Source organism: Natrix helvetica (genome assembly GCF_964273705.1).
Source record: "Natrix helvetica genome assembly, chromosome: 16".
Classification (NCBI taxonomy): domain Eukaryota; kingdom Metazoa; phylum Chordata; class Lepidosauria; order Squamata; family Natricidae; genus Natrix; species Natrix helvetica.
In genome coordinates, this window is record NC_138563.1 from 10,656,631 (window position 1) to 10,678,495 (window position 21,865).

Genomic DNA, 21,865 nt, shown 5'->3' on the forward strand with positions numbered 1-21,865 from the left:
TGGAGAAACAAAATCCTGCAGGCAAAGAAGATCCTCTAACACAGCGGTTCTCAACCTGTGGGTCGGGACCCCTTTGGGCCTCGAACGACCCTTTCACAGGGGTCGCCTAAGACCATCGGAAAACACATATGTTCAAAAGGATATGGAAAACATAAAATAATTTTATGGTTGGGGGTCACCACAACATGAGGAACTGTATTAAAGGGTCAAGGCATTGGGAAGGTTGAAGCCCACTGCTCTAACAGATGAGTTTCCTCCTTCTTTATTGACTTTCATTCAACGGAGAGAAGGAGTGAGCAAGAGTATGCCAGAAGAAAAGAAAAACCACCATCACAAGGGGGAAAATATTACTATTGTAAGATTGAGCTAAGCAATTTTTCTCTTCATGGAGAAAGCAGTGAAAAGTTTTACCGCTTCCCTTGATTTCTCGGTGACTCTGAATATTGTATGTTTGCCTTCTAGGACCTGTCAGGGGGATCGATTTCCACAAGCAGCAGCCACTCTTCGTGTCCGGAGGGGATGACTATAAAATCAAGGTAATGTTAGGTGGGGGGGGGGGGGCAGTTGTTGGGCTTGGCATGGTTCACGAGGGGATGGAGAATTCTTTTAAAATCTGTCAGAAGAAAACAGGATGGTGGCCTGAAGAAATAGGAGCCATGGTGGTACAGTGGTTAGAATGCTGTATTGCAGGCTAACTCTGCCAACAGTTCGATCCTGACCGGCTCAAGGTTGACTCAGCCTTCTGTCCTTCTGAAGTTGGTAAAATGAGGGGGAAATAGGCTGACTCTGTAAACTGCTTAGAGAGGGCTGGAAAGTGCTGCAAGTGAGATAATAACGGAAGATCTTAGGATGCGCAGAGAACGCATAAATTGACCAAGGAAATTCACGGAAAGGAGGAAACAAAGTGCTGTTTAATTTGGGAAAAATGGTATAAGTGGTTAGAGGATAGAAGTAGGAAGTAAGAATTTGGGAAATGTAATTTGTATTATAGAAGAAGCAGGAAACAGTGTAGGAAAAGTAGGATTTACAAAAAGTAGAAAAAGATATATAAAAGAAGAGTAACAAAAGACTGACACGGATGATCAAACATAAGCTGTTAAGCAAAAGAGTGAGAAATACAAGGATTATAAGTGTAAAATTAGAATTATATTGAGAGGGAAACAATATTTGTAAAGATGCACCGATAGAACTCTGCTGGAAGAAGGAATGGGTAGTTCCAATGTTATCTGTACGTTTTGTGTATGTTTGTGTCATTGTGTATAAGTGTTGTAAATTTTTTTTTTAAAAAGTGCTGTTGCTGATTGACCCTCTAAATTGACCAATTCAGCTGCCGCTTTCCCTTGAGAACAGGTAGTCCTCAATTTATAACAGTTCATTTAGTGACCATTCAAAGTCAACCATGGCACTGACAAAAGTGACATTTCACACAACTGTTGCTGCATCCCGATAGCCATGTGATCAAAAGTCAGGTGGACTCATATTTATGACGGCTGGGGTGCCCCTGGGTCACGAGATCCCCTTTTGCGACCATCTGAGAAAGTCAGTGGGGAGGATGAGATTCACTTAACAAAGGTGTTACTAACTGAACAACTGCAAGGGGTTCGTTTAACAGCTGTGGCAAGAAAGGTGGTAAAACGGGGTAAAATTCATCGTCAATTGTGGTCGTAAATCAAGGACTACCTCTATCAAAGAAGATTGAACCCGGCCTGCAAGGAGGAAGTGTTAGGACTCAGGGGTGTCCAAACTTGGGAACTTTAAGACTTGTGGACTTCAACTCCCAGAATTCCCCAGCCAGCTCTGCTGGGGTTGAAGTCCACAAGTCTTAAAGTTCCCAAGTTTGGACACCCCTGTGTTAGGTAGAAGATTTTTTTTCCTTTCCAAGTTTTTTTATTTTACATTATTTATGCATACATATCAAAGCGTGAAGGGTGTGATATCTGAATATCAAATAGACATTTCAATACAAATAGACATCATATTATTACTCATCCTTATTACATTTCATTTTCATTGTTTCATATCGTTTAAACATACCTAACACTACTGCCCTTCAGTTTCTAAGCTTCCCTCTTATTATTACATACATCTTATATTAAAATATATCTATACTATTATTCCCCTCTTACTTCTATCTCTATTTTAACTTCCCCCCCCATGTCACCGTAATATTCAGACGTTTCTTTTCTATCTTCCATTTTTCATCTGCTTTGTTACTCTTATTTCCCTTATTGAGCTCTTTGCAACTATTTATATTAAAAGTTTCATCCTTCATTCTTTCGTTGTTCAGTATTTCAATGTACATTTCTAATACCAATCGCAATCATTTAAACACATAGAGTAAGTCTGTCCGTGTTCTTTCCAATCATCCAATCCACGTGATTCTGCCATTAATACACATGCTTACATTAAAATATATTCTTTCATTATCTAATCACCCATTGTTTAATTTTTCACCTCTAATCATAATATTTTTATACTTTTTTGTGTAGAACATTTCTTGAGGGACCGCGTGGAATCATGCAAGATCTATAATTAACTACAGTATTTTTCGGAGTATAAGACACACCTTTCCCCCCCCCCCAAAAAAGAGGATGAAAATCTGGGGGCATCTTATACATTGGATACAGCATTTTTGGCCTCCCAAAACCCTTCTCCCTTCACAAAAATGGACGTGCAGAGGGTTTGGGAAGCTTGCACAGTGCTCCTGGGGGGCTGGGGAGTTTTGTCCTCCCCCCTCCCAGCCCCCAGGAGCTCATTGCAGGCCTCTCAAACTCTCTGCATGCCCCGCTTTTCACAAAAAACGAGGCGTGCCGAGGGTTTGGGGAGGTTTGCTTTTTTAAAAATTCACCTCTTCAAAATCTTATACTCCGGGTGCGTCTTACAGTCTGCAAAATACGGTAAATGATGAAGAAGCGCCATTCTAGGATTCACTCTGTTCACATCTCTGCTTTCCTCCTCAAGGTCTGGAATTACAAACTGCGCCGCTGTCTCTTCACGCTGCTGGGCCACCTGGATTACATCCGCACCACCTTCTTTCACCACGTGAGTCCAGCCGAGGCGGCAGTCCTGCTTAGGCCTTGTTCTCTCCCCAGCTGAGCTTTTGCGACCGCTGGGAACGCTTCCTCCGCATTTCAGAAACCCTAAGAGGCCGGGAGGCTCCCTCGCTGCTGCCCTGCACAAGCCCCCCACTCTGCCTGCTGTCTGAAAAACACCCGTCCTGCAGCGGCAAAGTCCTCCCAGTTCGGCTCGGTTCGGCCGAACCAGTAGGGACGATTGTTGTTGGTTTTGCGAACGGGCCGCGCGATCGTTGGAAGCTTTTTCCCCCCCTGCTTTTTAAAGCCTTTTTTTCCCCTACATTAAAAAACGAATTTATTTAACTTGAAGTTTTTTACAGGGTTCATGAAGTTACACTGGCTGCTGGTGAAACAGTTAAATCCACACAGCAAATATTTGGAGGCAAACTGAACTAGTTTCATCCTTCTGTATTATGTATACCTGCTACCAGTGTTCAGTTCCAGAAAGCTGGACATGAGGTCTGCGGTCTATCACTCAGCTGAAACATCTTTCACAACTTGGCCTCCCAAGTTAAAACACCAAAACAATTATTATTATTTTATTTTTTGAATAGACACAAACAAGACACAGCAAACACCATAAAAACATATTCCATTACAAATTATAAAAAGCGTGTCAGTTGGTTACAAAGAACTTTCGTGCATCTCTTCCACCGTCATCACCTATAATCCACGTCGAATTATATATTTTACATCAAATATATTTATATATATATTGCTATCATCATACCTCATCCTTCATATGACTATAGTTGTTTTAACATCCCTTTACAACAAATATTCCAAAATTCAAAGCAAAACCACATAATGGCATTCCCTTGTCTATTTTCAATATCTAACAACATTTTATCTTTGTGAAACGTTCTCAATAAAAATTAATTCTGTTTGATAACAAAGTTTCTAAACCTCCTTTCTTAATCACTGTTTACAATTTATATCCAGTTTCAATATTATAGGCTTTCATACATAACTAAGTTTCAAAACTTCCCTTCATGGTCACCATTTAAAATTTATACCAAATTTCCTCTTGTTGAACCAATATATATGTACTGCATACATTATAATGCTTTAAAAAGCTTTAAAAATGATAATAATGTACACATATATATTAGATTGATAATATAAGATTCTATATCAATTGTAAGTGAGCACTATGGAGAAGATGCACAAATGTTTTGCAACCAATCAACATGCTGAATGTAAATGGAAGGTGTTTTTTTTTAATGTTTTATGTCTTTTGTTTTAAAAATAAAAACTCTTTTAATAATAATTTTATAAAAAGCTTCCAGCAATTGCACAGCTAAACAGCTGAGCCGCGCGGATTGTTGGAAGATATTTTTTTTCCCAGCGAACTGGCAGGGAAAAATGCTTTTAAAGCAGTGGTTCTCAACCTTGGCAACTTGAAGATGTCTTGACTTCAACTCCCAGAATTCCCCAGCCGTTGGCTGGGGAATTCTGGGAGTTGAAGTCAAGACATCTTCAAGTTGCCAAGGTTGAGAACCACTGCTTTAAAGGCTTTAAAATATACATTATATATATATATATATATATATATATATATATATATATATATATATATATATATATATATAGTGAAGTGAAGACAAAAAGTTGACCACGCCCACCAGGTCACATGACACCACCACCCCGCCAAGCCACGCCCACCTAAGCGAAGGGGTGCGTGTGTGTTGGTTAGATTTCACCCCCCGCTTTTCTTGTGCCTCCTCTTTCTAGGAATATCCCTGGATCCTCAGTGCTTCTGACGACCAGACCATCCGGGTGTGGAATTGGCAGTCCAGAACCTGTGTTTGGTAACCTTCACCATCCTCCCCCAAATGATTTTAGAATTAAAATGGTTTCTGTTTCATGGTCCGAGAGACGTTTCTCTTGCCCCCCCTCCTCCCCTCCAGCTGTTGTTGGTCACAGCCTAAGGGATCCTAAACAGAAAGCTTTGTGTTAGGGCTGCAGCTGAGGAGGCTGGGAGTGTGTTAATACCACTTTATTTTTATTTATTCTCTTGCATACCATTTTAAGTACACATTCCCCTGATTATTTTTCTTCTTTACATTTATCCTTCTTATACATTGGTTATTCCATTTTATAGGTTATAATATACATATACAGGTTGGGTTGCTTTGTTTACCATTCCTTCCTCCTGTTGTAACACCGCCTTATTTTCCCTTTCTTCTCTCCCTCCCTACCTCTTCTACTTTCCTCCTTCTTCCTTTCCCTTCCTTCTTCCCTTCCCTTTCTCCTACTCTTCCTCTTCCCCTACTTCCCCTCTCTCCTTCTCTTCCACTCCCTTCCATCCTCCTCTCCTTACCTCTTTTTTCTTTCCCCCGTCTTCCTTTCATTCTCTCCTCCTCTCTCTTGTCTATCATTTCGGGTCAGTTTATGTTTCCTTGGGATGGTTGTTAATACCACTTTATAATAAGGCCTTGGCAAGGCCACACTTGGAATACGGCATCCAGTTTTGGTTGCCATAATGTAAAAAAGATGTGGAGACTCTAGAAAGAGTGCAGAGAAGAGCAACAAAGAAGATTAGGGGACTTGAGACTAAAACATATGAAGAACGGTTGCAGGAACTGGGTATGTTTAGCTTAAGAGAAAGAAGGACATGGGGAGACATGATAGCAGTCTTCCAATATCTCAGGGGTTGCCACAAAGAAGAGGGAGTCAAACTATTCTCCAAGGCACCTGAGGGCAGGAGAAGAAGCAATGGGTGGAAACTAATCAAGGAGAGAAGCAACTTAGAACTGAGGAGAAATTTCAATGACAGTTAGAACAATTAATGAGTGGAACAGAAGTTGCCTCCAGAAGTTGTGAATGCCCCAACAGTTGGAAGTCTTTAAGAAGATGTTGGATAGCCATTTGTCTGAAACGGCATAGGGTTTCCTGCCTAGGCAGGGGGTTGGACTAGAAGACCTCCAAGGTCCCTTCCAACTCTGCTATTCTGTATTCTACAGCCACACAGCACTCTTGTACCCATACAGATGGTGGGCCGCTCCTCTGCCTGTGTGTGCACAGGGAGTCCTCGACTTACAACCGTTCGTTTTAGCAACCATCCGAAGTTAGAACAGCACTGAAAAAAATTGTGACCAGCTTCACACTTATAACCGCCACAGCACCCCTACAGCCACATGATCAAGATTCAGGTGCTTGGCAACTGGCGTGTATTTATGGCAAGTGCAGATTCATTTAACAGCCACCTGGTTCCCTTAACCTCAATCCTTCGCTTAACAATGGTGACAAGGAAAAAAAAGGGGGTAGAGTCCAGCATGACTCACTTAACAACCGCTTTGCTTAGCACCAGAAATTCTGCCCTCAATTGTGCTCCTGCTGAGGACCACCTGCAGCTTTTTTCAATGTTGGCTGTAAAAGCAAGACCCAATTGATTGGGTGACAACACACATCCATCAAGTCAGTCGGAGGCAGTCCTTGTCCTACAACTGTAATTGGTGAGAATTACAGCCATTACAGATGAACAGAGTTGGAAGGGACCTTGGAGGTCATCTAGTCCAACTCTCCATCCAAGCTGGAGACCCTACTCCATTTCTGACAGATGGCAGTTCAGTCTCTTCTTGAAAGCCTCCAGGGATGAAGCTCCCACGACTTCCGAAGGGAACTTCTGTTCCATGGGTTGATGGTTCTCCCTGTCAGGAAATTCCTCCTTATTTCCAGGTTGAATCTCCCCTTGGTCAGCGTCCATCCATTCTTCCTTCTCTGGCCTTCAGGGGCTTTGGAGAATAGCTTGACCCCCTAACTCCTCTCTGTGGCAGCCCCTCAAATATTGGAAGGCTGCTCTCCTGTCTCCCCTGGTCCTTCTCTTCCTTAGACCAGCCAGGCCCAGTCACTGCAACCGTCCATCGTCTGTTTGACCCTCCAATCCCCTCATCATCCTGGTTGCTCTTCTCTGCACCCTTTCCAGAGTCTCAACCTCTTTTTTATAGCGTGGGGACCAAAACTGGATAAATCATGGCAGACGTTAAACAAGTCGCCGCCTGATGGCACCTGATTTTACAATCCTTTTTGTAGTGGTGGTTAGTTAAGCAAACACCATGATCATTAAACCCATTTTAGTCAATGCATATTTTTTTGCCGGAAACTGGAAATAAACCTCAGAAATCAGCCCCCCCCTCTCCCCCAAAGTCAGAAATCACATGTCCCTCCAAGATGCTGGTGAGCCGATTGCCAAGCTCCCAAAATGCAGTCCCATCACTGCCTGGGAGTTGGGGGCCAGTGGGGGGGAGGCAGTACAGCCATTGTAACTCTGGGACCTGCCGTAAGTAGCTCTAGGGATAATCTGTCATAACGTTGACCGACTGCTTAGCAACCAGTCAGTGAATGAAGACTGCCTCTACCACCATAGCTTTCCCAACACACCTTTCCAGTGTTCAGAGCCTTGCTGTAAGGGCTCCTCTCCTAACTTAAGAAAATGAAGACTCTTCAAACGGAGTATTTCAAAAGGAACCTTTAATTAAGAAGAACGGAAGCCGTTAAAGGCAAAGCAACATCTGAATCCCTTTAGGCAAGGCAAGTAGAATTGAAGTAATAGTGACCCCTCCTCTTTGTTAGAATGCAGATTTTAGCCAATACACAAGTGTGAAGATGTTTCCTTTATCAACTGCCCTGAGAGCCAAATAAACATACATTCCCATGGCTACCTTCCGTTAGACATTAAATTGAACCATCCCACATGGCCATCATAAACATTCCCCCAAAAGGTGAGGGGATCTCGAGGTGCTTCGGCGCCAGGAAACCAGTTGCAAACTATCAGTTGCCACAGGCATTGCCAATAAATCGACTCCAAGGCCCCCATCTTCCCAGTTGAATGGCGGTATCACGTTTAGGGATACTGCAGGTGTCGTTGCAGCTTTGAAGGCAACTCCCAAGGATGTGAGGTTCTTGGGGCTCCCCGAGCTTGGTGCTTTTCACGAGTGACGTTACCTCGTTTTGCTAATGAAGCATCTGCAAGAATACGACCAAGCTGAGCGACGGGACCCAGAGGACAATCCTGGGCTGCAGCTATTCTCTGCCTTTTCATGATGATGTTTGTCTTGAATCACAAGAGGACCAATTTCCTCTGCATTTCTCCTCTTCTTTTTTGTAGCGTGTTGACCGGACATAACCATTATGTGATGTGCGCCCAGTTCCATCCCTCCGAGGACCTGGTGGTGTCTGCCAGTTTGGACCAGACTGTGCGAGTTTGGGATATTTCTGGTGAGCTGCTCAGGTCAAGGGGGGGATCCAGCAGCGGGACTGTGCTAAGAACTGCAGTTGCTGTGAAAGCAGAGCGAGACTGGGGCGCAAGAGGAACGGGAGGAGAGATGGACGGGCTGGGTATAGCAAGGCCCCCGAATTAGCTAGAGCCGTGACTGCGAACCTATGGCACGCGTGCCGGAAGTGACATACAGAGTCATCTCTCCGGGCACGCCAGCTGTTGCTCTTCCAGCTTTCAGTGAGCATCTGTGCTGGTCAGGTGTTCTTTGCACGCACATATGTGCTAGAAATCAGAAGACCAGGTGCCCCCCACCCCCACCCCACATGTTCATGCCAGAAACCGGAAGATTCACCACCACTAACTTAGAGGCTCGAGTTTTATACTGAACTTCCTTGACTCTCCGGGAGTGGTTGGCGAGCGTCCTCGATGTGAGAACATTTGAATTTCTCTACCGATTGTAGGAGGACCGCTCTCCAATTCACAATGAAACAGATTTTTTTTTAAAAGAAGAAGGTGTGTTTGTGAAGACTGAAATAGGAGTTTAAAAAGGCGAAAAAATGAGAGTGTGCAGACTAGAGTGTGAGAGAAAAACGGCAGACGTTTTAGAAATATATCTGTTTTTTCCCCCCCCTGCTGTATTAAATGCAATTGGAGCTTTCCACCCGGAAGAGATTCTGGTTAAACCAGTGTTCCTGCAACTTGGCCATTTTAATGTATGTGGATGTAGGCTCCCGAAATTCCCCAGCTAGCACGAATTCTGGGAGATGTAAGTCCACTCACCTTAAAATCACCCAAGCTTGCGAAATGCAAGGTTATGCAGACAATACACTCCACTCTCCTGGGTGATTTGTAAGATGGGTCTGTCTGGTGGGAGAGCGTTGCCCCTGTGCCAAAGGAGGATGGAAGGTACTCTGAAGTTGGATCTCCCCTTGACCAACATTTCTCCGGAACGGCATGGGGTCTCCTGCTTGAGCAGGGGCTTGGACTAGAGGACCTCCAAGGTCCCTTCCACCTCTGTTGCTCTGCATTCAGGCCCAGACTTAGACCGTGGTGCAGTCTTGTGGAGACAGAGTGAATCTAAGCGTGGGAACTCCCAGCCTTGGCAATGACCAGGTGGGTGGTGTTCAACTCCCATAATTCTTAGCGGTTTTGCTGCTGACTAGAATTGTGGGATTTGAAGTTGCCAAGTTTGGGAAATGCTATGTTGTCGCCTGTCGGCCGACGGCCCCTTCACCAACCAAATCAGAGGAGGAGATTGAGAGGTGGGAGTCAGGGTCAGCGTCCGGGCAACCTGAGAGCTCCAAGGAGGAAGGGGGAATGGAGCTGGCAGAGAGAGACAGAGCCTAGGCCGTCCATCAGCCCTCAGATGGGGAGTGAAAAGCCCCCAGGTCTGCAGGTGGCTGATGAGAAAGAGGAGGAACAGCTGGGTCCGGTGCCTAACGTGTGGCTGTGCAGAAGGCAGAGGAGAGGAGAGCAGTGGAAATCTATGAGCCGGTCCTTGGGACGGAAGAAGCACTGCTGCTAGTGAAACTCCACTGTAGCTCTGGCGATAAAAGGCAGGGCGCAGAAATGGATAGATGTGGCAGATAACTACCGTATTTTTCAGAGTATAAGATGCACCTTTTTCCCTCAAAAAAGAGGTGGAAAATCTGGGTGCGTCTTATGCACCGGATACATCATTTTTTTGCCTCCCGAAACCCCGCCCCCTTCACCCAAATGGCCCTGGCAGAGCCTGTAGAAGGCTTTCAGAGAGCTCCTGGGGGCTGGGGAGGGCAGAAATGAGTGAAAAACGGGCCGTTTCTTTCCTCAATTTTGCCCCCCTGCCCCTAGGAGCACTCTATAAACCTCCTAAAGGCTATGCATGCACATTTTTTTTGACAGGAAACGGGCCCGTTTTTTGCTTGTTTTGGAGGGGGGGGGCACCCCCAGGATCACTCTGCAAGCCCCCTAAAGGCTAGCCACTGCCCTTCCTTTTGGGGAAAAAAAACGGGGCCGTTTTTGGGAGGTTTGCAGAGTGCAAAAACATTTTTTTAAAAAATTTCCCTCTTCAAAACCTTGGTGCGTCTTATATTCCGGTGCATCTTATTCTTCGAAAAATACGGTATTCATCTCCCGGACAGACAGACTTGCTAGTCTGCAATGAGCGAGAGAAAACTTTTTACCGGGGGCTCCTAATAAAGGAATCTTTGAGTTACCTTCAGAGGATTTGTCGTGTTTGGGGAGCTGGCTCAGAACATGCTGAGTTAGAAGGAAGGAGATTTAGATGTGTGTGTGTGAGAGAGAGAGAGAGACAGAGAGAGAAGGGGAGCTGCTTTCTCAACTGCAGTTCTTGGCCTGGTGGGTTGCTGGAGTTTTGTGGCACGCATTCAGAGATGATCCAGCTGTGTCGGGGGAGGGAAGGGGAGGGGGTGGCGAAGAAGCTGTGCTTGGCATGAGTCGGTTATCGCTTCCTCCGCCAGCACCCATGCGGGGAGCTTTGCCTCTCTCTCTCTCTCTCAGCAGAGCCCAAACCCCCTGAAATGGTTTTTCAAAGGCCTGGAAACTTTCCCGGGGTTTTCACACTTCTGGAGTTGCTGAATTGATGCTTTTTTCTCCGTCTTTGCAACCGGCTTGGTTCAACCGAGAGGATCCATCCAGAAGCTCTTCTAACCGGGTCTTGGGAGATTCCCAGTCATCCGGGTCATTTCGCTTCTCATCTGAGAAACTTCGTCCATTCCAAAGTTTCTGGAACCGAAGAAGCCTCTTAGATGAGGAGCGAAACGCCTTCCAGAAAAAGCAAAGCCAGTCCAGGTCGTCTTTTGAAAAAAGCACCTGTGGGACAACGATGCTTTTAAGCCCTTGCGCGAAAAATCAGCTTGAGAGAAGTTTCCTTTAGTTTTAAATAAAGTTGGAAGCCTCACCGATTCGGCTAAGCCTTGTTTGGGGCTAAGTCTCGACCACATGATTCACTTATCGATGGCAGTAAAAATGGTGATCAAATCAGATCATCTCACGTGATGACTCGACTTGCGACCGCAAAAAACCTACGATGGAAATTCCAATTGTGATTGTAAGTTGACGCTACCTGTATTTTTTCAGCTAAGTCAGGGTCAGGTTTTTTTAGGGGGGGGGGGAACACAACCCATCCCTATCGGAACCTGTAAAAGGACCGCCGATCGGTAACCCTGGATGAGGAGGGGATTTTAAGAAACAATCCAATGGGGGACGTTCTATTCAGTGTGTCAATTCCCAACGTTGCCATAGTGAGAGTCGGATCTCAGATTGCCGCAGCAGGCTTGGGGGGGGGGTGCACCTCATTGGGGAATGTGATTTATGACACAGTTCAAGGAAGGAAAGAAGCTATAATTCAAATGAGACCAAGATCTGACTGAGAAAAGGTCTTGCAAAAAATAAATTCTCCTAATAAATGACTTATTTTCCTTTGAAGTTTGGCCCGAGACTCATGAATCAATTAGGGCATTTTTTGGAAACTTCTAACACAATGTGTTTCATTATTACTTTTAATTCAATTGAGGTTTTCACCTGGGCCTCGTTTCCTGACGTGCCCTTCGACAACCACCAACATGGTTGATGCCCTCCTTTTAGGATACACGTAGTTCTCAACTTACGACCACTAGTGAGCCCAAATTTTTGCTCTTAAGCGAGACATTTGTTAAGTGAACTTTGCCCTCATTTTACAACCTTTCTTGCCGCAGTTGCTAAGTGAATCACTGCAGTTGTTAAGTGAATCTGGCATTTCCACTGACTTTGCCAAAGGCAATCCCCTGAACACACACACACCCCCGGGGACGGTGCGACCGTCATAAACGTGAGTCAGTTGCCTAGAATCCAAATTCTGATCATGTGACCGTGTGAGAGATGCTGCAACGGTTGTTAAGTGTGAAAAAATGGCCCTAAGTGACCTTTTTTTCCCGCCAGGGCCGTTGCAACTTCAAACGGCCACTAAATGAACGGTTGTAAGTCGAGGAGTGTTTCGTTCTGCAATGAAGAGCTTCTCTCTCTCGGATTCGTGGCGCTTTGCATCACATTCTGAAATCTCTTTGAGGTTTCCAAAACTTTCGGTCTGTCTTGGCGAAGGAGAACCAGTTAGAACACGGGTTCCCCAACTTTTCTGGGGTGGCGGCCAGGAAGGGGGGGGGAAAGAGGGGGTGATTTTGTGGGAGGGGCAAGCACATGTGTGTGTGTAATGTTTGCATTGATGCTCACACGACTGGGGCTCTGTGGATACACTGGCCAGACCCTCCTGATGCCCCGTGACGATCAGTGGGCCGTGGACCTCAGATTGGGGGGACCCCCCCAAGTTAGAAGGCTGCAATGGCCCTAGACCAGGGGTGTCCAAACTTGGCAACTTTAAGACTTGTGGACTTCAACTCCCAGAATTCTGGGAGTTGAAGTCCACAAGTCTTAAAGTTGCCAAGTTTGGACACCCCTGCCCTAGACAATCCCAGGCAGATGGCTGTCCAGTCTTTTCTCAAAAACTTCCAGTGCTCTTAAATGTCTCTTCATTAAAACATTTCAGTGGGTGTTGCCCCATTTTATGACCTTCCTTGTCACAGTTGTTAAGTCAATCACTGTGTCGACCCTGAAGATGACATATTGTGCAGCCATTTTCTTATTGTCCCTTTTTTAGGTTTGCTAGGAAAAGAATGTAGCGTCATTTCGGGCTGGCCACTCTCTTAACTGTTGAGAAGGGGGGGGCTGTAGAGATAAGGGAAGGGGGGGGGATGTTATGTCTAGGTGGGATTCCTTCCTGTGGGCCTGCAGCCGGAGGAAGGGGGAGTTTGGGGTCCCCGGACTGATGGCCTGAGGATTGATTGGAGATTGTGAAGTTTCTGTTTTATTGCTTTTTATTGGGTGTAATTCCGGGTCCTTGGTGTGGAATTGCACCAAGTCCTTGCCAATTTGATAGGTTCCTAATAAATAGATGCCCTTCCTCGTAGGGCAGGGCGGGGTAAGCTCCTGCTGAGAGAGAGAGAGAGAGAGAGAGACAGCAACGATTCCAGGGGCCCTTTTGCATGCAACACTTGTGCCGTAGCGATGAAACTGTTTGCTTGTAAAACTAACCGTGACTTTCCAGGATTGGGGAAATAACCTCTTCTTAACTCTCTGCATTCTTCTAATCCCCGAGTGGGAAGGCAGGTGCAATGAATGACATTCCAGCTGTGAAAACAAACCCCAGCAAGGTGGTTTACTGCCTAACCAAACGGCTGGGCCTCTGCGGCTGCGATCTTAACCGGGAGCTTCTGTCCTCAAGTTCTGGGCCTGGGCATCCTTCTATTCGTCTGGGAAAGAGGGAGGTCCTACAAAGTGAGTGGGAGGGGCCAGGGGTGTCCAACTTTGGCCTCCTGGAAGGCTTATGGCAGGGGTGTCCAAACTTGGCAGTCCACAAGTCTTAAAGTTGTGCCAAGTTTGGACACCCCTGGCTTATGGGCTTCAACTCCCAGCTTGGCTGGCTGGGGAATTCTGGGAGTTGAAGTCCACGCGTCTCCCAAGGTTGGGCACCCCTGATTTAAGAGAAGTCGCCCCAAATAACCATAGAGCCTGGTGAGTGTATGGCCTTAACCCTCTCAGTCTGGTCTCTAACCTTTTGCTTCGGCTTGGAATTTTAGCATCGCTTTTAACGTCCTCTTGACTATCGGAGAGGGTCACCTGCGTCCTCTTAACAGCTCCACGCCTGCCTAATGTCCTCCCGCCCTCCTCCCGTCTGCCCCTTTTTCTCTCTCTCCTCCCTCCCTCCTCGTTCATCCCCTACCCCCCTCCCCACATGCCAGAGCTGGTTCATTCTGTACGTGTCTCCATTCCCTCTTGATTTGCGTAGTAACCTCAGAAATTTCCCATCCGTTGCTCGGTCCTCTTGCATCAACCTGACAGCGTTACGTGATGCCTTGATTTCTCCCGGAGCAGGTATCTGTGTGGTTCCTCCTACCCTTCACTTCGTTTCCCAGGTGGATCCTGGATCTGGAAATCCCTTCTTGGAAGAGCCTCTCTGATACGTTCACCCCACCGACATGTTCACAGTAAACTCTTCCCTTCTGTTCTTTCCTCCTCCTTTCAATGTCCAAACGTGGTTGGAAGCTCCGTTGCACCTGGCGTCCAAGACGCATCAACTGCCACATTTATCCGTCTTTTCGGCCTCTTTCTCCAGGGGATTAAGCCTCACTTGAGCCTAGATTGGTGGCTTTCCTTTCCTGGTTGCAGGCGTTGGCTTTGCTTGGTGAATCTCGAGTCCGCTTAGGAGCCCCTTTTCCCCCTGGACGGAGCTTCATTAGAGCGATTCAGCCTGCGATGCCTTTTCTCCATTGTCTGTCCAGCTCAGAAAGCAAATGAGCATTTCCTTCCATCCTTCGCTGCTTTAGTCTCTGGTTATTAACGTGGTCTCTACTTCCTCTGCCCCACAAATTCCCTCTCCTGCCCCAAGGTCTAAGGAAGAAGAATTTATCGCCCGGAGCTGTGGAGTCCGAGGTCCGAGGCATCACCGGCGTGGACCTTTTTGGCACCACGGACGCTGTGGTGAAGCATGTCCTTGAGGTACTCTGGGGTTGGGGGTGGGTGGGTAAGTGAGGAGGAGGAGGAGGGAGGCAACCTTCTGTCAGAATTATTTGTCTGTCTACCTATCATCTACCTATCTATCTACCTGTCTGTCTGTCTGTCTATCTATCTATCTATCTATCTATCTATCTATCTATCTATCTATCTATCATCTACCTAACTACCTACCTATCTATCTACCTACCCATCTATCATTTGTCTGTCTGTATCTACCTACCTACCTATCAATCTATCGCTATTATCTATCTATATCATCTACCTACCTACTTACCTACCTGTCTACCTACCTACCTATAAATCTATCATCTACCTATCTATCATCTACCTACCCATCTATCTATCTACCTATCCATCTATCATCTGTCTGTCTGTCTGTCTGTATCTATCTGTCTGTCTATCTATCTATCTATCTATCTATCTATCTATCTATCTATCTATCTATCTATCATCTACCTACCTACTTACCTACTTGTCTACCTCCCTACCTACCTACCTACCTACCTATAAATCTATCATCTACCTACCTACCTACCTAAACGGCTGTGTGTGTGAGTGTATGTTCCAGCATAACTCTGGAACGCTTTGAGCAATTTCAACCAAACTTGCTACACAGATGATTTACTCTCTGGAGAAAAATACTGTTGGGGTAAGACGCCCCTAACACCCCTCGGTGTGTGTTCTGTTAAGATATAGCCTGTTGTGCCTTTAAATGGCTTCTACCCTACTGCCATAAAATGGCTTCTACTGTACAGGGCAGTGGAGTTGACATGGTAACGGCTTCAGAGTACTCCACAAGGGGGGCTCCCCTCATTTTCCCCCTATGAATAAATACCCGGGCAACGCCACCTTATCGGCTAGTTGTGAGATAAAAGGAATCATTGACCAGTGTTTTTTGAGGGATTGACTCAAAGATCAAAGGCCGATGAAGAAGCCAGCTGTGTTGCGGGCCCGTTTTGTAGGACGGCATTTGCACATCTCGCCTTTTGGGGAGAGAAGATGAACTCAGGGCTTTAGACCAGGGGTGCCCAACAACGGCCGTTTTAAGGCTTTTGGCCGAATTCTCCAGCCGGCCTGGATAAACCGCATATCTTACGTAGCAGTCCTGCTTTGTTTGTGAGATCTGCTCCCCAATCCAACACCCTTATTTTGAAGCTCTCCTTCTCTCTCTGTGTGTGTGTGTATTTTAGGGACACGATCGTGGGGTCAACTGGGCAGCTTTCCACCCCACCATGCCCCTCATCGTCTCGGGGGCCGATGACCGGCAAGTCAAGATTTGGAGGATGAACGGTAAACCCCTCTTTCTCCCCCCCTCCCCCACCTTCTATTTTATTTTATTTTTGCAAAGTGCAGAACGTTAAGGCTCCAGATCGCTGGGCACGTCTGCCCTTCGCCCACTCAGCTAGGCTCTTGCCCCCTTTCAGCCTCAAGAGATTCTGGGGATTTGGGCATTCGGCCGTGGCCTGCGTGAGGAGGAGGACGGGGGGTGGGGGGGTGGGGAGGGCTCAGCTGCTGCAGAACAAACCTAGTGTCAGGGGGGAAAAAAACAGACATTGCAAAATTAGCTTTCTGCTCCCCAAAAGCTTGGGAAGGTCGCCTTCGACTTAAGAACGTCTGCCCAGCCAGTGTTTGAAGTTACAACGGCACGGGAAAACGTGGCTTACAGATTGGTCCTCACACTTACGCCTATCCCGGGGTCATGTAGTTGTCGTCTGTGAGCTTCAAGCTGGCTTCCAGCAAGGAAACTCCATGGGGAAGGTCGCCAGTTGTGGTCCCAGGATGCCTCGTTAACCAGGGTGATCTGCTTAACGACTGCAGCCAAGCGGGTGGTAAAATCTTTGTCCAGTCTCTGTTGTGGTTGTAAGTCAAGGTAGGAACCAGTGAGGGGCTTCAGATTGTGCTACAGGCTGTCCTGGACTTACGACCGCCATGGAGCTCCCGATTCCCATTGCTGTTGAGGTTTGCTCCACTTTACGACCCTTTTTGGCGCAGTTATTAAGCAAATCGGATGGTCGTTAAGCGAACTCAGCTTCCTCCATTGACTTGGGAAGGTCACGGATGGTGATTGCGTGACCCCAGGGCAGTGCCTCGGTTGTAAACATACGGCAGTTGCTGAGTGCTCCAATTTTGACTCTGTTCTGACCGAGGCTTCCCAAGAGCCTGGAGCCACTCCTGGTCCCGTAAAAAACCTCCTTGTATTAAGTGACTGTGAATTCTGCTCCTTCACCTCCAGCAAAGTCTTTCAAGGGAGGATTTACGGTCACAGACCTCATCTGGCTTGGAGAGCTGCCAGGCCGATCTCTGCAGAACTTGGCCAGGAGTCTCGGAGAGTCACAAACCAATGAAGCGAACTAAGTGTCTCCTGCAAACTCCACTCCCCTGTCGCTCCTCTTTTATTCCCTCTGGGAGGGGCCATTCATCGCCCACCTGTGGCCTTACTCCCAAGTTGCCCCCTGTTCTTTAGCTCTTCCCTTCGTCTGGCAGCTCTGCTCATGCGCACACTGGGAACAGGCTCCAGCTGTTCTTCTGCCTCACTGATGTCCGACTCCGAAGGCAGCTGATAACTGTCAGACGGCCCTGGCCCCCTCTCTGCCTCCGACACAGAGCCCTCATCAGAGCCTTCCCCAGACTCCAGGACTGGCCCATCTTCCTCCCCAGCCTCCTCACTGTCCGAGTCTGTTGCCGGCTCCCCTGGCCGCTGGTGGGCCACAACCGATCATGTGACTGGGGGGGGGGGATGCTGTAAGGGTTACGTGAGGACTAGTCCTAAGTCACTTTTCTCTGTCGTCATAACTTCAAATAGTGATAAGTTGAGGACTACCTCTACTGAAATTGAAAGCCTGGAGGGAAGGAGCTCTGCCTGGAATTCATATTTTATGGCCGGGCTCTCCAACCGTGGCAACTTTAAGCCTTGGTGGACTTCAACTCCCAGAATTCCCCAGCAAGCAAAGCTTTTTTTTGGGGGGGGGGGCAAGAGAAGGACCAACAGGCTAAGAATGTGGAGTCCTAGAAAGACTGAGAAGGGCCTTTTCATCTCCCCAAATGTCTGTATGCATTGGACTATTAATTCCCGTTCTTTCCAGACCAGCTTATCCGATCAAAGCTAATTAAAACAAAAAAAGACAATTTTCTCTCCCCTCCTCCCTCCGCCTCTCACACAGAGACACAAATACCACATCCCCACGCACAACTTTTATGTATCCATCCTTCTGTCCATCCGTGCACACCTCCTATGTCCATTCCTTTATTTTTATAGGCACGCCCACCATGTTCCTACATAACACCCATTTATTTGCTTTTGCAAACACATCACAAAACCAAAATGCAAACAAGGAAGAGGAAGAAGCTGGCTGGGGAGTTCTGGGAGTTGAAGTCCGCCAAGGCTTAAAGTTGCCACGGTTGGAGACCCCCGTTTTATGGGGTCGGGAAGTCCTGCAGAAGCAGCGGGCAAAGCAGGGTGTGGGATTCACACGTGCCTCTTGCCAGAGCGGTCCAACGCAGCTTGCCAACCGCTGGGCACCACGGCCCCTCTTTGCCTTTCCTATGTCCACTGACCCCTGTGCCTCCCTCCCCCACCAGAGTCCAAAGCCTGGGAGGTAGACACCTGCCGCGGCCACTACAACAACGTCTCCTGCGCCGTGTTCCACCCTCGGCAGGAGCTCATCCTGAGCAATTCGGAGGACAAGAGTATCCGAGTCTGGGATATGTCCAAGCGGTAAGCATCCTTTGGGCCTGGGCCCCCCTACCCCCACGGGGTCCCAAGCCCTCTGGCCCACTTAGGATTTACAGGTGGGCTTAGCAGGAAAGTTCTTGCCAGTTCAGCTGAAGGCAGAGATTGGATGGTTAGTGAATGGGGAAGTGGTTAAGGTGCTAGCCTAGAAACTAGGAGATGGTGAGTTCTAGTCCTGCCTTAAGCCTGAAAGGTGGCTGGGTAACTTTGAGCCTCTCAACCAGGAGACAGTGAGTTGCAGCCCTGTGGGTAGGACAGCTGGCTAGGTGACTTTGGGCCACTCACCAGGAATCACTAGGAGACTGTGAATTCTAGTTCTGTCTTGGATATGAAGTCCCGGTGACTCTCCTTGCCCTTCAGCTCGGCCTATTCACCGAGACGCCGTTTGTTTCACCCCCGCCATTGCCTCCCCACCTGTACTCCAGGGTGATCCCTAACGGGCAGTTCGGCTGCTGCCTCCTCCCAGCTCCCAATCCTGGCTGCCTGATGACAAATGGGCAGTTTGGCTGCCCCCACCCATCATGCGCCACCCCCTTGCCTCCTCCTCTCTCACCCCCAGTTTGCCTGCCTGTCCCTCCCCCTTTGGTCTCTTCTGTAACTTGTCAGCAATCGGCCCGCCTTCCCAGCTCCATCTTTGCCACCTGCCACTCGATTGGCTGGCGGCCTTTCATCCCGTGGAGTGAAACTCCCGGGACAAACGTTGTCTCGGCCAATGGGCTGAGCCCAAAGACCCAGAGGCCCATTGGCCAGGGAGAATTGCCGGAGGAGGGCTAGCGGAGGAGGAAAGCTGGCTGCGAATGGGCTGAGGTTGGAGGCAAAAGAGGCACAGTCCAGGGTGGGAGTCTGTGTCAAGGTTCCAAATAGCATCCAAAATTAAATCAGAATCCAACGCAAAGGATTCCTCAAAGTTCCAATTGATGAAGAGAGCCACGTTGGCACATCTGGGGAAACCCACATCCGAAAGCTTCCCAGTTTCCCCCACCCAGTTGAAAGTTCAGGATCTTGCCCCCCACACCCACAAGTCCAACCCATGGTCCCATCTTCCACTGCCATGCTGGCAACTTCCACCCATCCAGTTCCGGTCAGGTGCAGAGACAAAGGGTGACCTTGACTTTCTGAGAAAGAATGTTGTTGTGGCTACCTATCATCTAACTCCGTACAATCCCATTTTCCCACCATAGAAAATGCATCGTAGAATAATAGAAAACGTGGCAGGCCAAAGACCCAAAAGGAAAGATGGCTGCAGGCCTGACAGCCTGAAGGTCCTAGAGCCCACCAGGAGACGGAGACTTCTAGTCCCCGCTTATGCCTGAAAGCCGACTGGGTGACTTTGGGTCCAGCCATCTTTAAAAGTGGCCAAATTTGAGAAACTCTTGATCAAGATCAGTTTTCAGCCCTTGAGCCCTGAAGCTTCACTGACTTCATTGACTGATGCAATCTGGAGATGTTAATGTATGCTCCGTGGCACCTGCACCCCCTTTCTTGGGGGGGGGGGGGTCCATCTTCTTTTATCCATCCCTTAAATCCCAAGCCAAACAACTCACTGCCAGCGTGTTTTTCTCTCTGCTTGCCTCCCTCCATCCCCAGCACGGGCGTTCAGACCTTCCGCAGGGATCACGACCGCTTCTGGGTGCTGGCAGCTCATCCGAATCTCAACCTTTTCGCGGCAGGTAAAGGATCTCTGGGGGGCCCTCAGGTGCGGCTGAAAGATCTCAGGGGGAGGGTGGGCCTGAAAGGTTAATCCAGGGGAGTTTGCCACGCCTGATCCCCACGTTATTGAAGTCCTCGACTTACGACCATTTGTTTAGTGACCAGAGTTATGACGGCGCTGAATGACCGGAACTTGCACTTATGACCTAGTACCTAGCAACCGCCTCACATTTACGGCGGTTGCAGCGTCCCAGGTCCTGTGACCATCGTTCGTAATCTCCCCAGCCAAATGACAACGTCAATGAGGACACTGGCAAAAAACAACAACAACAACAAGATTGCAAATTGTGGTCACACGATGTCTCATTTTACAACGCTGGCAAAAAAAGGTTGTAAACTCAGCTGTGGTCATAAGATGCCTCCCTTAATGACCATACAGCTGAACAACAAATATTCCTGCCACCAGTTGTGGTGGTAAATTGAGGACTTCCTGAGGAGGAGGAGGAGGAGGAGGAGGACTTTGGGGTCCTTGGTTATGTCCTTGCAGACGTTTCATTACCTAACTAGGTAACATCATCAGTGCTAGAAAGGAGAGGGGCTTCCTCTCTGCCCTGTCAGTGTTGCTTGTTTATATATAAACCTTACACGGGAAAAGACCCGAATACAACAAAACCAGCATACCTACACCCGTGAAAATCTACGAAAACATATATATATATATATATATATATGTATGTATGTATGTATGTATGTATGTATGTATGTATGTATGTATGTGTATATATATATATATATATATATATATATATATATATATATATATATATATATATATATATATATATATATATATATATATATATATATGCATTTGTGTTACATTTGTATATATATTCTATTTTATTGTTTATCAGATTTGGTAGTTCTCTGATTGGGAAAGGGTTTACTGCTGGATTGTCAGAGACCAATACCTGTTTCCTCCTGTCACTTCGGAGTTTACCTGATTTGGGTAATGAAACGTCTGCAAGAGCTCAGAGAGCACCAAGCCCCCCCCCCCCCCCGCCCAGTCCTCCTCCTCTTCCTCCTCCCTGCAAACCCCACATCCCTTCCACACTGGTGATGTTACCTACTTTGGGTCATGAAGTCTGCAAGAGAACAGCAAAGCTCAGAGAGCACCGAGGCGCCCGCAACTCTGGGGGTCAGGAAGCCCGTTGCGTTCACCCCGTAAGCCAGGTGCCACTGCCCCCCCTTCTAGAAGTTCTCCCTGCTCTGTCCTCCAGGTCACGACGGAGGGATGATCGTCTTCAAGCTGGAGCGCGAGAGGCCGGCTTACGCCGTGCACGGCAACATGCTCTACTACGTCAAGGACCGCTTCCTCCGCCAGCTGGACTTCAACAGCTCCAAAGACGTGGCCGTGATGCAGTTGAGAAGGTGAGAGGGGGAGGGGCGTCTTTCCTTCCTCCATCGGGGGTCTTCTTCCTCCCTTTAGGGCACAGGAGAGGGATTCCCTGACACACATCCACCCCCCCCCCCAAGGCTCTCTGGGCCTTTTCAGCCCTTTCTTTTCCACTCTTTGCACCTGCTTGGGGCCATCCTTCTCCCTTAATGAGTAGACTAGAGTAGAGTACAAATATGGAATAGGAA

The 21,865-nt window shown here is 47.6% G+C and overlaps 1 protein-coding gene and 1 long non-coding RNA gene across 2 annotated transcripts in view; one reads left to right on the plus strand and one right to left on the minus strand.

Moving 5' to 3' along the window:
• The window catches only part of COPA (COPI coat complex subunit alpha), a 65,799-nt gene that overhangs the window by 5,038 nt on the left and 38,896 nt on the right, over positions 1-21,865 (plus strand). Inside the window, exons 3-11 of the mRNA XM_081968338.1 lie at positions 463-536; positions 2,962-3,042; positions 4,809-4,885; positions 8,185-8,294; positions 14,714-14,823; positions 16,032-16,131; positions 18,421-18,556; positions 20,159-20,241; positions 21,502-21,652. Of these exons, the coding sequence (XP_081824464.1) occupies positions 463-536; positions 2,962-3,042; positions 4,809-4,885; positions 8,185-8,294; positions 14,714-14,823; positions 16,032-16,131; positions 18,421-18,556; positions 20,159-20,241; positions 21,502-21,652 (922 nt within the window). The remainder of the gene's footprint in view (positions 1-462; positions 537-2,961; positions 3,043-4,808; positions 4,886-8,184; positions 8,295-14,713; positions 14,824-16,031; positions 16,132-18,420; positions 18,557-20,158; positions 20,242-21,501; positions 21,653-21,865) is intronic.
• LOC309400051 lies at positions 15,054-16,018 on the minus strand. Its single transcript, XR_014176598.1, has 3 exons — positions 15,365-16,018; positions 15,298-15,321; positions 15,054-15,103 (listed from the first exon to the last, which is right to left on the minus strand). It is a non-coding gene; the product is annotated as an uncharacterized lncRNA (long non-coding RNA).